Below are 12290 nucleotides of genomic sequence, written 5' to 3' on the forward strand. Positions count from 1 at the left end.
CCATCTGGTCACATTACAAATAAGGAAACTGAGGCCCAAGTAGATTAAATAAGTTTTTTAAGGTCATATAGCCCAAACAGATGGTTGTCTAGTCTTTTGCTTAAAGCATTTCCTTGTCCCCTCCCTAGTGACATAGATCACACAATTTCCAAGACAGCCTTTTTTATTTTTGACAATTCTAAAAGTTAGTCAAGGTTATTTCTCCTTAGAACCAAAATCTTTCCTTCTGATATTGCATTTGATGCTATGGCTTATGATGCTAAAAGCAATTAAATCTATCATGGAAAGAAAGAATCATGATAAGCCTTAAAGAACAATTAATAACAATATCCTGCCATTTGTCTTTTTTTCTTACCTAGAAAACCACCAGAATGTAGCTTTGGAAGGGAATGAGGCTCCAGATTCAGGACATGGGTTCTGGAAGAGGCAGAAGAAAGTTGATTTTCATGTAGCAGGATGATGTGCCCTATTTTTCTCAAACTCCCTAACAAAGTGTTAGACATTTCGTAGACTCATTAAATAAGATTCATTTTTAGAGTCATAGACTTATAAAATTGTAAAATATTGGAGATTCTATCATCTGTTCCCCTTCAGTTGAGGAAAACAGACGCTAAGAGGTGATAATGTTAGTTAATGGTAAAGTAACAAGGCCAGAGTTAAAATCCAGTTCTTCTGAAGTCTAGTCCTGCCTTGTGATTTTGACCTTCTTTCCTGAGGAAGAGCTCAAATGCTCAGAGCATGGGCTTGCTTTCTCCATTTCTTTTATGACAGAATGGGGAAGAGTGATGTGGTTGGCACTTACTGAATAACATAGGATTTTTGAGAAGAATGGAGGCTGGTCAGCTAGGAAGGACAATACAAACTGTGTACCAATTAAAGCTGAATAAAAATAGGTTGTGAGGTGGTGAAAGGTATCTTCTGGGAAGCCCTGTGAAGTATAAAAGAAATCAATAAATATACATTTATTAAGCTCTGACTATGCACTAGCCACTGTGTTAGGCGCTAGAAATACAAGGAATCCCTTTATATGTAACACTAAGCAAGACTCATCTAACCCATCTCTTTTTTTTTTTTTCTTTGAGAGAAAAAAACCTAATTAAATTAAAAGTGTGGTAAGGAAGAATGAGAGAAATTATGAAAAATGCCAGAGAAAAATGAAAAATTGCTGGAGCAAACTCTTTTAGAACTGGCTTAAAATGCTTCCTATAAGGCATTTCAAGTAGTCTCTGATTCACAAACAATGATTTATCTGCACCCTGCAGATATTGTTAGCTAGGGGCTAACATTTCCCCAAAAGTGGCTGTGATGACTCTAGGAAGATGATATTTGGTACAGCAAACTGAGTGTTGGAAATGGAGTCACAGACCTGGGACAGACCTGTAATCCTGACTTTGCTGCTTAATATTTCTATGACCTTGGGAGTTACAAGGACCATAGAATTACAGTTAGAAGGAAGCAGAGAGGTCACTGAGTCTATCCTGATTTCCTGCCATTTTGTAGAAGCAAGGGAGGTTATTGTGTGTCTTCTTTTGGGTTACATAGCTTGTAAATGCCTTAGGCTGATTCTAAGCCCAGTTTATAATCCACAATGGCATTATTTCTTCCAAGCGTAATTTATCCTCTCTAGGTTAGAGCAAAGGTGATAAATGCCAACAGCTATTTTAGTTCTTGATCTATAATCATTTAATACTTGCAGGTTTATAAGGCACTTTGCCTATACATATTTGAAACTCACTGTTATCCTCTTAGGTAAGGTATCAGGTCTCTTCTGACTCCAAGTTGGTCATTCCTATTATAGTATGTGCAGGGGAAATAGCTCCCCTCCACCTAACACCCTCGTGAGTGGTAAAAAGGGCTTCTCCCTTTCATTCTCCCTTGCTTATTGTATCTGGCATAAAAATCCCTTTCCTAATTTCCTATCATGAAAATTTCTCCTCCCTTCATCTTTAAACCCTATAAATGTTTGCAAATATTATATAGTAATAATGTCAAAATTTAATATTTATATAGAGCTCTAAAATTGGCAAAGCATTTTACATACACTATTTCATTTGAATACCACAGTGCAGTGACATTATGGGTTTAAACAAATTTATGGGTAGGCTTAAGAATGGAACACTATATGAGTATTGCTTCCATAGGAAATTGTATTTCAAGTCCCTCTCCCCAAATTTCATCCTAAAACTGAATTACATATCATATTTTCCAACAGAATCCATTTGCCAGCAGGAACTGCCTTGCTTGTTGTTTATAAGGATGATGATGTTTTAATATTGATTCATATATATAAAACATAATATTATTATGTTATGTCTAAATCTTTTGGATCAAGACAAAATAGTCATCTTGTTCAAGAAATAATTATCTATTGCTCCACCTCATTAATTTTTGTATCCCAAATACCTTGTATGTAGGCACAATTCTATAATTTCTTCAATTTAGAAAACTCCCACTGTGGAAGAATATTCCTTCCTCAGATCATAACCTTTTCTGGATAAGCATAAGGGACTGGACCACAGTCAGACAATAAGTATCAGAGGGAGGATTTTATGCTCAGGTCTAGCTGTTTTCAATCCCAGCATTTTATACCACATTAATTTCTCTTTCTCAATAGTAGTCATATAACAAATGAGGCTGTTATGTAACCCAATGGATAGAGTACCATTCCTGGAGTCAGGCATCTTCCAAGTTTAAATCAGCACTTAGAAATTTATTAACTGTGTAACCTTGGACAAGTCATTTAATCTTGTTTGCCTCCATTTCCTCATCTGTAAAAAGAGCTGGAGAAGGAAATGGCAAACCACTCCAGTATTTCTGCCAAGGGAACCAACCCCAAATGGGGCAAAGAAGAGTAACATAAGACTGAAAAACAACTTGACAACAATAATTATTTATGGAATTGAACTGAATTGCACACAGCCTGGATTCCCAAGCTTCCACTCTGTCCTTCATCCACTTACTCCTTGCTGGGCCTGGTACACTGTGGCACTGACTGTGGCCACCATGGTGAGAGAGCAAAGGAGCCAGTAAATGAACAGCACTCCTGATGACTGGATGCCCTTCTGTCTCTCTGAATGCATGAGGAACACGGCCAAGGTCTGAAAGGAGGGGAGTAACAGCAAGGGTGTTACTGAAGAAAATCCAAAATCACCCCACCCAAGGTAAAAATAAAAATATTCTTGCCTCAGGTTCCCATTTGGTTTCCTCTCTACCCCAGCTTGTCCAAGCGAAGGTAAAATCTAACACATGAAAGAACCTGAGCTTTAGTTATTACCATTGTGACAAGCCACACTGTAGGGCTGATCAAGAATTCAGGGGCTTGAGGGGTTCCACCTTTGATTTTCCAAAGAATGAAGATTATATTAGAAGAACACAGGAGGATCAAGGTAAATCCAAGCACCTAAGAAGAGTAGAAAAATTAATTTGAGTTCAGAATAGAAAAAAAGGAAAGCTAAGGTGACCAAAAGCCATGTATTGATTTCCCACACACTCAGTGTGTAAAATCAGTAGGATCTGAGTTCAAATTGTTTCAATGCTAATGAAAAAAAAAAACACAAAACACACTTATCTCAGCCTCAGCTTCTTCATTTGTAAAATAGTGATATTAGCACATACCTCAAAAGATTGTTGTCAAGATCATGAAGTAACATTTGTAAGGTGCTTTGCAAATCTTAAAGAAGCATAGAAATGTCAACTTTATTACTATTATTATAAGCACAAAGGAATAATCAAACTAGAAGATGCTTAACTGGAAAAGCACCTTGGGAATCATTTAAATCAATTCTCTCCTTTTATAGATGAGGAAATGAAGGACCCCAAAAGAAAAAATGTTTAGGGGAATGACACAAATAAGGGGTGTGACAAAGACGAGGAAACAGAATAGATCTATGGCCTTAGACGTAGGGAGATGAATGAAGGCCAGAATGGAAAATGCTTGCCATCTTGATGTTAACTGCTTCCTCATTACCCTTCTTCTCCAGCCTAAGCAAGGAAAACTACTATTAAATAAAGCAAAAATAATGAGAGCATTCAAAGAAGAAAATGCGTTTAGTATTATTCTGTATTTATTGACAACTATGAATAACATGTATGAAGACAACAAGATGTGAATTATAGAAGATAATAGTACCCCCAAAGGCACAAAAAAAGGCAGTGAAGAACTGAATAGTAAAAGCTCATCCAATTTTTAATTAGGATGAGAATGCTTTAAGACCCCTATAAAGAACCATCTTCTTCCTTTGTGCAATTTTTGGATAGAGTAATAGTCTCTGGTTATAGAAGATCTGGGTTTGAATCTTGCCTCAAACACTTCATTAACTATATGACCCTGGGCAAATACTTAACCTCTCTGAGCTTCAATTTTCTTATCTGTAAAATGTGGATGATAATAGAACCATGTCATGGAGTTACTGTGAAGATAAAACAAAATAAAGTATGTAAAGGGTTTTATAAACCTCAATATCCTATTATGTAAATGTGAGCTATTATTATCTCTGCAACCAGGATAATCTCCCCCAACCTTTGAACTGTTTAAACAATTTTAATCTGTAAACTATACTTTAGCTTTTTAGTTATAGGTTGTCTTGTATTATTCTCTGATTATTCCATTTATAATAATAGCCACCCCCCATTATTAGATTGTAAACTTCCTTGAATAAAGAAAGTTCTATTTCATCTATATCCCCAAAGTACTTTGCATAGTATTGAGCACATACTATGTGCTAGTCCTTGATAAATGCTTATTGGTTAATTAATTGCCATCAAGCTCATTGGTTAATTAATTGATTTCAAGCTCATAGTGGGGCCAGGAATCCCAGCAACTGCTACCATTTTAGTTTTGAAGAGCCAAGACATCCGAATATAACCATTGTTGTTGTAGCGAAGGTAGAGGAAGTAGAAGGGACTAATGATCCACAGGTAGATCGAGGGGAGCCAGGCCACAGCTGCATTCAAGAGACATGGGCTGAACATCTGCAGTCCTAGCACCTGGGTCTCATTGGAACTCTGTACCAAGGCAAACACAGAGAAGGATCATTATTGGAGTACTCTGGTATCAACGTTGGTATAGCCTAGATGTAAGGGTTCTGAACTCGGGGTCCATTAACTTGTTTTATTTTTTTTTTTTGATAATTAATTTCCTTTGTAATTCTGTGTATTTTATTTTATGCATTTAAAACCATTACTGTGAGAAGATCCACAGGTTTCATCAGACTGCCTAAGGAGTCAATGATACAGAAAAATGTAAAGACTTTTGCTCTAGAGAATCACTGGGTATATATCTGGTGACTTAAGATGTGTTTTTTAGTGTGTAGAAACATACCAGAACAATTCAAAGAAGTGAATTCAAATGAGCTTTTCCTGAAATATTCATTTGACTTTTCCCCTGTTTGGACTGTAGTGAGGGCTGCTACCGTGTTTCCCCGATAATAAGACACTGTCTTATTATTTTTTTGGGACTAAAAAACACCAGAGGGCTTATTTTCAGGGGAGGGCTTATTTTATCCTCCATCATGCCCCTTTTATCCTCCATCATGCCCATTTTAGCCTCCATCATGCCCCCTGAGTGCTTATTTTATTCTCCATCGCTTACTGAACTTACCGAGTTTTTAGATGGTCCTGTCTCAGCTCTACTCCGCGGCGCTGCTCTCAGTAGCGCCAGCAAGCAAATCACCAGGGAAGAAGAGGATGACGCGCTCACTGCTGCAGCTCTGATTGGATGCAGCTCGGAGCGCGACGTGCGTTTCACCCGGGAGGGGAGGGCGGAGCTGCTTACTGAAGGTACCGCTACGCAGCATATAGCGCAGGGGATCACCATGATGACCGTTTTCATAGTAAGTTCGATAGGGCTTATTTTCGGGGGAGGGCTTATTTTAGCGGAATATTAAAGAGTATGTGGGTGTCTTATTTTCAGGATAGGTCTTATTATCGGGGAAACACGGTACTTCTGTCCTCATGAGCTACCATTTTCTCCTTTGCTGATCCAAGTCCCTCCCAATCTCTAATCCAGGTGAGAAGTTAGTTCAGAGCTTGCCTCTGGCATAGGAAGACTATGTCTCCTAACATATTCCCTGTGACCAGCAAATAAGTATCCTTTTCTTATCCCCCTCCTAATAGTCAAGCTTGCTATTTCAAAGGCCAGTCTCCCTTGTTCCACTGCCTTTCATCGAGTCTCCTTGTCCCTCCTAACACTCCAGGGGAAAGTATGGCGAGGAACTTGCTTCTTGTAGCTATAGATCTTTTGCAGTACTTAGCACAATGTTTTATACAAAATAGATGTTTAATATGCATTTGCTGAGTATTACAAATGTATAAAGGGACTGTGCAATGAAAAGAATTAGTAATTAATGTCACAATGATTAAACAATCAATAAGTATTTAGATTGTGAGCTCCATGAGGATAAAGGTCTATCCTTTGCCTCGCTTTGTATCCCCAGTGCTTAGCACAGTTTTTGATACATAGTAGGCACTTAATAAATGTTTATTGACTGTCTATTAAGTACTTACTAGGTGCCAGACACTGGTGTTTGGATCAAAAACCTTTCAATCAACCAATAAGCATCTGTCAAGCACCTACTTTGTGTCAGGTACTATATGTTAGCACCTGGATATAAAGTCAAAAATGGAAAAAAAAAATTCTGTTCTAAAAGAGCTTATGTTCCTTGTATTAATTTAAAAAAAAAATCCACTTGTAGAAGATTTCAGCAGCAAATCACATGGAAAGTTTCCATGTTTCCTAAAGTGCATGATGAATCACATTTCACATAAATATATATATATGCATATATATATATATAAATTACATTTAATTTAATGCCATTTCCACTGACAAAATCATATAATTTTCTTATACTGAATCATTTAATGTGCCCTGAGTTTTTGCGAATGTTTGTACTGTTGTTCTTGTAAAAAAAAAAAAAAATCTCTTGTTGTAAAAGCTAATAGTTGTTAATAGATTAAATAATATTGTGATGCCAATCATGGATCAGTTCATGATATTATATAGATATTGTAAAGAACTGTCCCATCTTCCTCACCAGCAGCAGCAGCAGCAGCTGATCCATTGGTACCAATAGGCACATGAGCACAGGAGTGACAGAACTCCTTACTGACAGGTCTAGTTTCCAGACTATCTATTATAGACATCATCTTGGGAAGAAACTCATGTGAGGGGAGGACATGCATCCCAAACAACTGTCAATAAATTGCCACATACAGTACAGGTGGACCAGCCTTGATGAGGTAGCAGGGCACTTCAAGGGAAGACAGGATGCAGCAGCATGTGCCCAGCAAGTCCCCTCAGATCCTGAAGGTGAACAATACAAAATCCTGAACTTAAGAGCCCCAGGAATAGTGACTCTTTTTTAATGACATTAAAGGAGCATTAATGTCTGGTTTTCTATTGTACCACAAGGACCATGTGACTTTTTCATATGATATGTATTCTCTCCTTTATTAGAATGTGCAGGATTCTATATATTTTGGAAATGAGGCCTTTATCAGGCCTTTGAATGTAAAAATGTTTTCCCAGTTTATTGCTTCCCTTCTAATCTCCTCTGCATTAGTTTTGTTTGTACAAAAACTTTTCAATTTGATATAATCAAAAATTTCAATTTTGTGATCAATAATGATCTCTAGTTCTTCTTTGGTCATAAATTCCTTTCTCTTCCACAGGTCTGAGAGGTAAACTATCCTATGTTCCTCTAATTTATTTATAATCTCATTCTAATGCATAAATCATGGACCCATTTTGACCTGATCTTGGTGTACAGTGTTAAGTGTGGGTCAGTGCCTAGTTTCTGCCATACTAATTTCCAATTTTCCCAGCAATTTTTATCAAACAGTGAGTTCTCATCCCAAAGGCTGGGGTTTTTGATATACAAAGAACTGACTCTAATTTATAAGAAATCAAGTCATTCTCCAATTGAGAAATGGTCAAAGAATATGAACAGACAATTCTCAGATGAAGAAATTGAAACTGTTTCTAGCCATATGAAAAGATGCTCCAACTCATTATTAATCAGAGAAATGCAAATTAAGACAACTCTGAGATACCATTACACACCTGTCAGATTGGCTAAGATGACAGGAACAAATAATGATGAATGTTGGAGGGGATGTGGGAAAACAAGGACACTGATGCATTGTTAGTGGAATTGTGAATACATCCAGGCATTCTGAAGGGCAATCTGGAATTATGCTCAAAAAGTCATCAAACTGTGCATACCCTTTGATCCAGCAGTGCTACTACTGAGTTTGTATCCCAAAGAAATACTAAAGAGGGGAAAGGGACCTGTATGTGCCAAAATGTTTGTGGCAGCCCTCTTTGTGGTGGCCAGAAACTGGAAACTGAGTGGATGCCCATCAATTGGAGAATGGCTGAATAAATTGTGGTATATGAGTATTATGGAATATTATTGTTCTGTAAGAAATTACCAGCAGGATGTACACAGAGGCCTGGAGAGACTTACATGAACTGAGGCTGAGTGAAATGAGCAGAACCAGGAGATCATTATACACTTCAACAACAATACTGTATGATGATCAATTCTGATGGAAGTGGTAGAGCTATAATGATTGATATCAGCTGCCCACAGGTCACAGCAAGAAACCTGGTCAGCATGAGAAAGTCTTGGGTAGCTAGGTGGTGCAGTGGATGGAGTCTGTGGTCAGAAAGATCTCAGCTTAAATCCAGCCTTAGAAAATTACTAGCCTATACAAGCGACTCTATACAAGTCATTTTACCCTGTTTGACTCAGTTTTCTTATCTATAAAATGAATTAGAGGGAAAAAAATGCCAAATCTCTCTAGTATCTCTGCCAAGAAAACGTGAAATGGGATCACAAAGTCAGACATGATTGAGATAACAGAACAATAGCAGAATCTTTCTGGTGGGTTAAGGTAATATGGCTTTCAGGACCCAGAACTGGCTTCAAGAATCCCTGGAATATTCTTGTACCTTCAGTAACTTTAGTAAAGAATATAATATTTATCATCCATAGTCATAGAATCAGAGAATGGGAAGGAAGCTAAGTGATCCTCTAGTCTAATAATGTCAAACTCGTATAGAAACTCTGGACCACTAATCCATACAAAAGGAACCCTGAAGGTTGCATTAACTTAATTTTAAAGTGCAATATTATCCATGTTTTATTGTATTTTTATTTATTGTACTAAATATTTTTCAATTACATTTTAATCTAGTTTGGAGTTTAAGGTCCAAGGGCTACATGTTGGGCTCTTTTGATCTAGCCCATCCAATATATGAAAAAAGAATCCCTTCTATCACAGACTGGTCATTCAATCTCTGTTTTGAAGACCTTCAATGAGAAACAAGTCACCATTTCATGAGGCAGCTGCAGTGGATAGAGTAATGGACCTGGAATCAGGAAAACCTGAGTTCAAATCCAGCCTTAGACACTAGCTATGTGACCCTGGGCAAGTCACTTAACCACTATCTGCCTCAGTTTCCTCACCTGTAAAGTGGAACAGTATAACACCTAATTCCCAGGATTGTCATGAGGATCAAATGAGATAATATGTATAAAATTGTTAAAGATGTCTAACATGTAGTAAGGGCTATATAAATATAAGCTATTATTATTGTTGTTATCATCATCATCATCATCACAATCATCTTCTGAGTCTTCTCCAGCTCATTAATGTTCCCCTATAAGTTGTGCCTTCCAGAACCTGATGCAATATTCCAGAAGTCAGATGGAGTACAATACGGGAGACCTATCACCTTCCCATTTTTGGAAGCCAGTCTTTCTTAAAGCAGCCTGATAGATCATACTGCTGACTGATACTGGGCTTTGAATTCCCTAAAAACTTCCAGAACCTTCTCAAAACAATTGCTGTCAAACTGGTTTCCCTCATCATATACTAAGGAAATCAATTTTTTTTGTACCCCAGGGAAAAAACTTTACATACATACATCTTTATCAAACTTCATCTTGTTAGATTCAGCCCAGTGTTTTTCTCTTTTGAAAGTCTTTGTATATCCTGACTGTCACCCAATGTGTCATCTATCTCTCCCAGCTTTGTGTCATCTGCATGTTTGATGAACATTCATTTTATCAAAATATCAAAAATGTTAAATGCACAGGGCTCAGCAGAGAAGATAGCTCTAAGAAGGCCATAGTAAATATATCATAAATCCAATAGCAGAATGAGTTGAGGTTGGTGAGGAAACTAAAGATACAAAAAAAAGGTTTGGAGTATTATTTTGTTAGTTTGTTTATTTGAAGCTCTGCATAGAAGAAAAGGATAATTAAAGAAGGGTTGGAACCTTGATTAAGAGTGGATGAGAAAATGATAATGGATAATAGAAAATAGAGCTGTTTCTGTTATTCTAGGTCTAGAAAAACAGAAACAGCTCTATTTTAAAATTATTTCTCTATTAAAATTTTAAATTTATATTCTTTTAAATTCAATTTTATTTTATTTTCAGGTCTGCATTCTATTCTTCCCACCCAACAACCATTGAAAAACTAAGAAAAACTAAACTCCAGCTACAAACCTACTTAGTCAAGCAAAACAGATTCCAACATTGGCCTAAAGTCTTGCATTTGACTTTGTGTCTTTTGAATAAGAATCAAAGTCTAGTAATGGATTTTATCCCACCAAATCTCAGTGCCTGGGGTGGAAGATTAAAATGGAATTCTAAGGAAGAGTTCCTAGAAAAAGGAGGACCTTGGACCCCCTTGGGGTTCCCAAAGAAAGAGATATGAGCCCAATTATTTCACCTACTTCCCAATGTTTGCTAGGGTAAGTCCTGCTCCTCCGCTGCTTATATTAAAAATTGCTGACCCCTGCATTCACCTGTTACTTAAACTTTCTTTTATTCATATTCCTGGGTGGAAAAGGTGAGAGGAAGAAGAAAGAAGAGGAGGGAGAGGTATGAATTTTTAGACAGTGGCCTGGAATTGAAATATTCTCAATCTGTATATTAACATCAATATTCTTAAAAACAAACAAACAAAAACCTTAAGAACTTTGGTCAACTAAGTTATCAACTACAAGTACGAAAAACTGATAAAAGATAGGAATCTCATGACAGATGATGGGCTGATGTTCAGAATAAGAAAAGAATTTTTGGATGTATTCAAAATGAGACTATTTTGCTTGACTATACTTATGTGATGTGGGTTTTAACATTTGTTGTTTTCCTTTCACTCAATGGGGAGAGGTTGGTGGAAAAATAAATGCATGATTAACTGGTAAATTTCACTGCACTGCTTTTTTTTTTCTTTTAAAACCTTTCTCTTAAAATAAATATAATATAAAATGAAAAATATTAATTAAAAATAAGAAATGTCTTCAGTCTAATGAGAGGTTATCTCATCTTTGAGCTGTGTGACCTTCTTCCAGAAGGACAATAATAGAGATTTTTATTATTATTCTAATTAACAAAAATGTTCTTATTATTAACAGAAATGTGAAACTCTTTGCAAGCCTTAAAGCATTAAATGCCAGCTATTTTAATTAGTAATATTATCAATATTATCAATATAGTTTTAATAATACTATATATAATCAATAATAATAATAACAATAAAAGCTAGCATAAGGCTAGCATAAAATCTAGCATAAAAGCAAATCAGGATATATACTATTCGTGTATATGGCTTCTCTTTTTTACTAGTATAAGAATGGCTTAAAATCAGTTGCATAAAATTTCCTCAATGGTAGAAAATGATTACTCGATCCTCCATGCTTGTATGAAAGTTGGTGAGAGCTTGAGGGAATAGAGATCCTGAATCATGCTGCTTCTTTTCAGAGCCAAAAGATCAGGGTTTCTTTTCTCTCTCCTAATAAAGTACACAATATTTTATTATTGGAGTAATTTATTGAGTAATAAAGCTACAGCTATGAAGTGAGTCTAAAGCAAATAAACTTTGAGCCTCCAGTTATATTACATTGCAAAAGTTCTTTGTTTACTTCATTCCCTACCATTTAATACTGTGCTTAGTAGGAGTTTAATATGATTTGTTTAATTGAAAATGATTGGAAGCAAGTTTCTCTCTTCATTTCCAATCTTGAAAATATTAAGTGAGTGTGCAGCATGATAAATGTGGAAATATGTCTAGAAGAATTGCACATGTTTAACCTATATTGGATTATTTGCTATCTAGGGTGGGGGGAAGGGAAGGAGAAAATTTTGGAACGCAAAAAGGGAAAAAAATATTAAGGGAGGATGATTTTTATGTTGGCATGGGGGAGAATATGGATCAGGGCTCCAGGGAAACTCTTTGGATATATTAACTGAATAAACAGCTCTCTTCCCAAAG

General features: G+C 36.4%; 1 protein-coding gene across 1 annotated transcript in view; it reads right to left on the reverse strand.

Annotated features, from left to right (window-relative positions):
- The window catches only part of ABCC6 (ATP binding cassette subfamily C member 6), a 58557-nt gene that overhangs the window by 45109 nt on the left and 1158 nt on the right, over nt 1-12290 (reverse strand). The window contains exons 2-6 of the mRNA XM_074280888.1: nt 4828-5004; nt 3275-3400; nt 2961-3098; nt 803-928; nt 356-417 (exon numbers count right to left, since the gene is read on the reverse strand). Coding sequence (XP_074136989.1) covers nt 356-417; nt 803-928; nt 2961-3098; nt 3275-3400; nt 4828-5004 — 629 coding nt within the window. The remainder of the gene's footprint in view (nt 1-355; nt 418-802; nt 929-2960; nt 3099-3274; nt 3401-4827; nt 5005-12290) is intronic.

The sequence above is a fragment of the Sminthopsis crassicaudata genome, chromosome 1 (genome assembly GCF_048593235.1).
Source record: "Sminthopsis crassicaudata isolate SCR6 chromosome 1, ASM4859323v1, whole genome shotgun sequence".
In the NCBI taxonomy this organism is placed as follows: domain Eukaryota; kingdom Metazoa; phylum Chordata; class Mammalia; order Dasyuromorphia; family Dasyuridae; genus Sminthopsis; species Sminthopsis crassicaudata.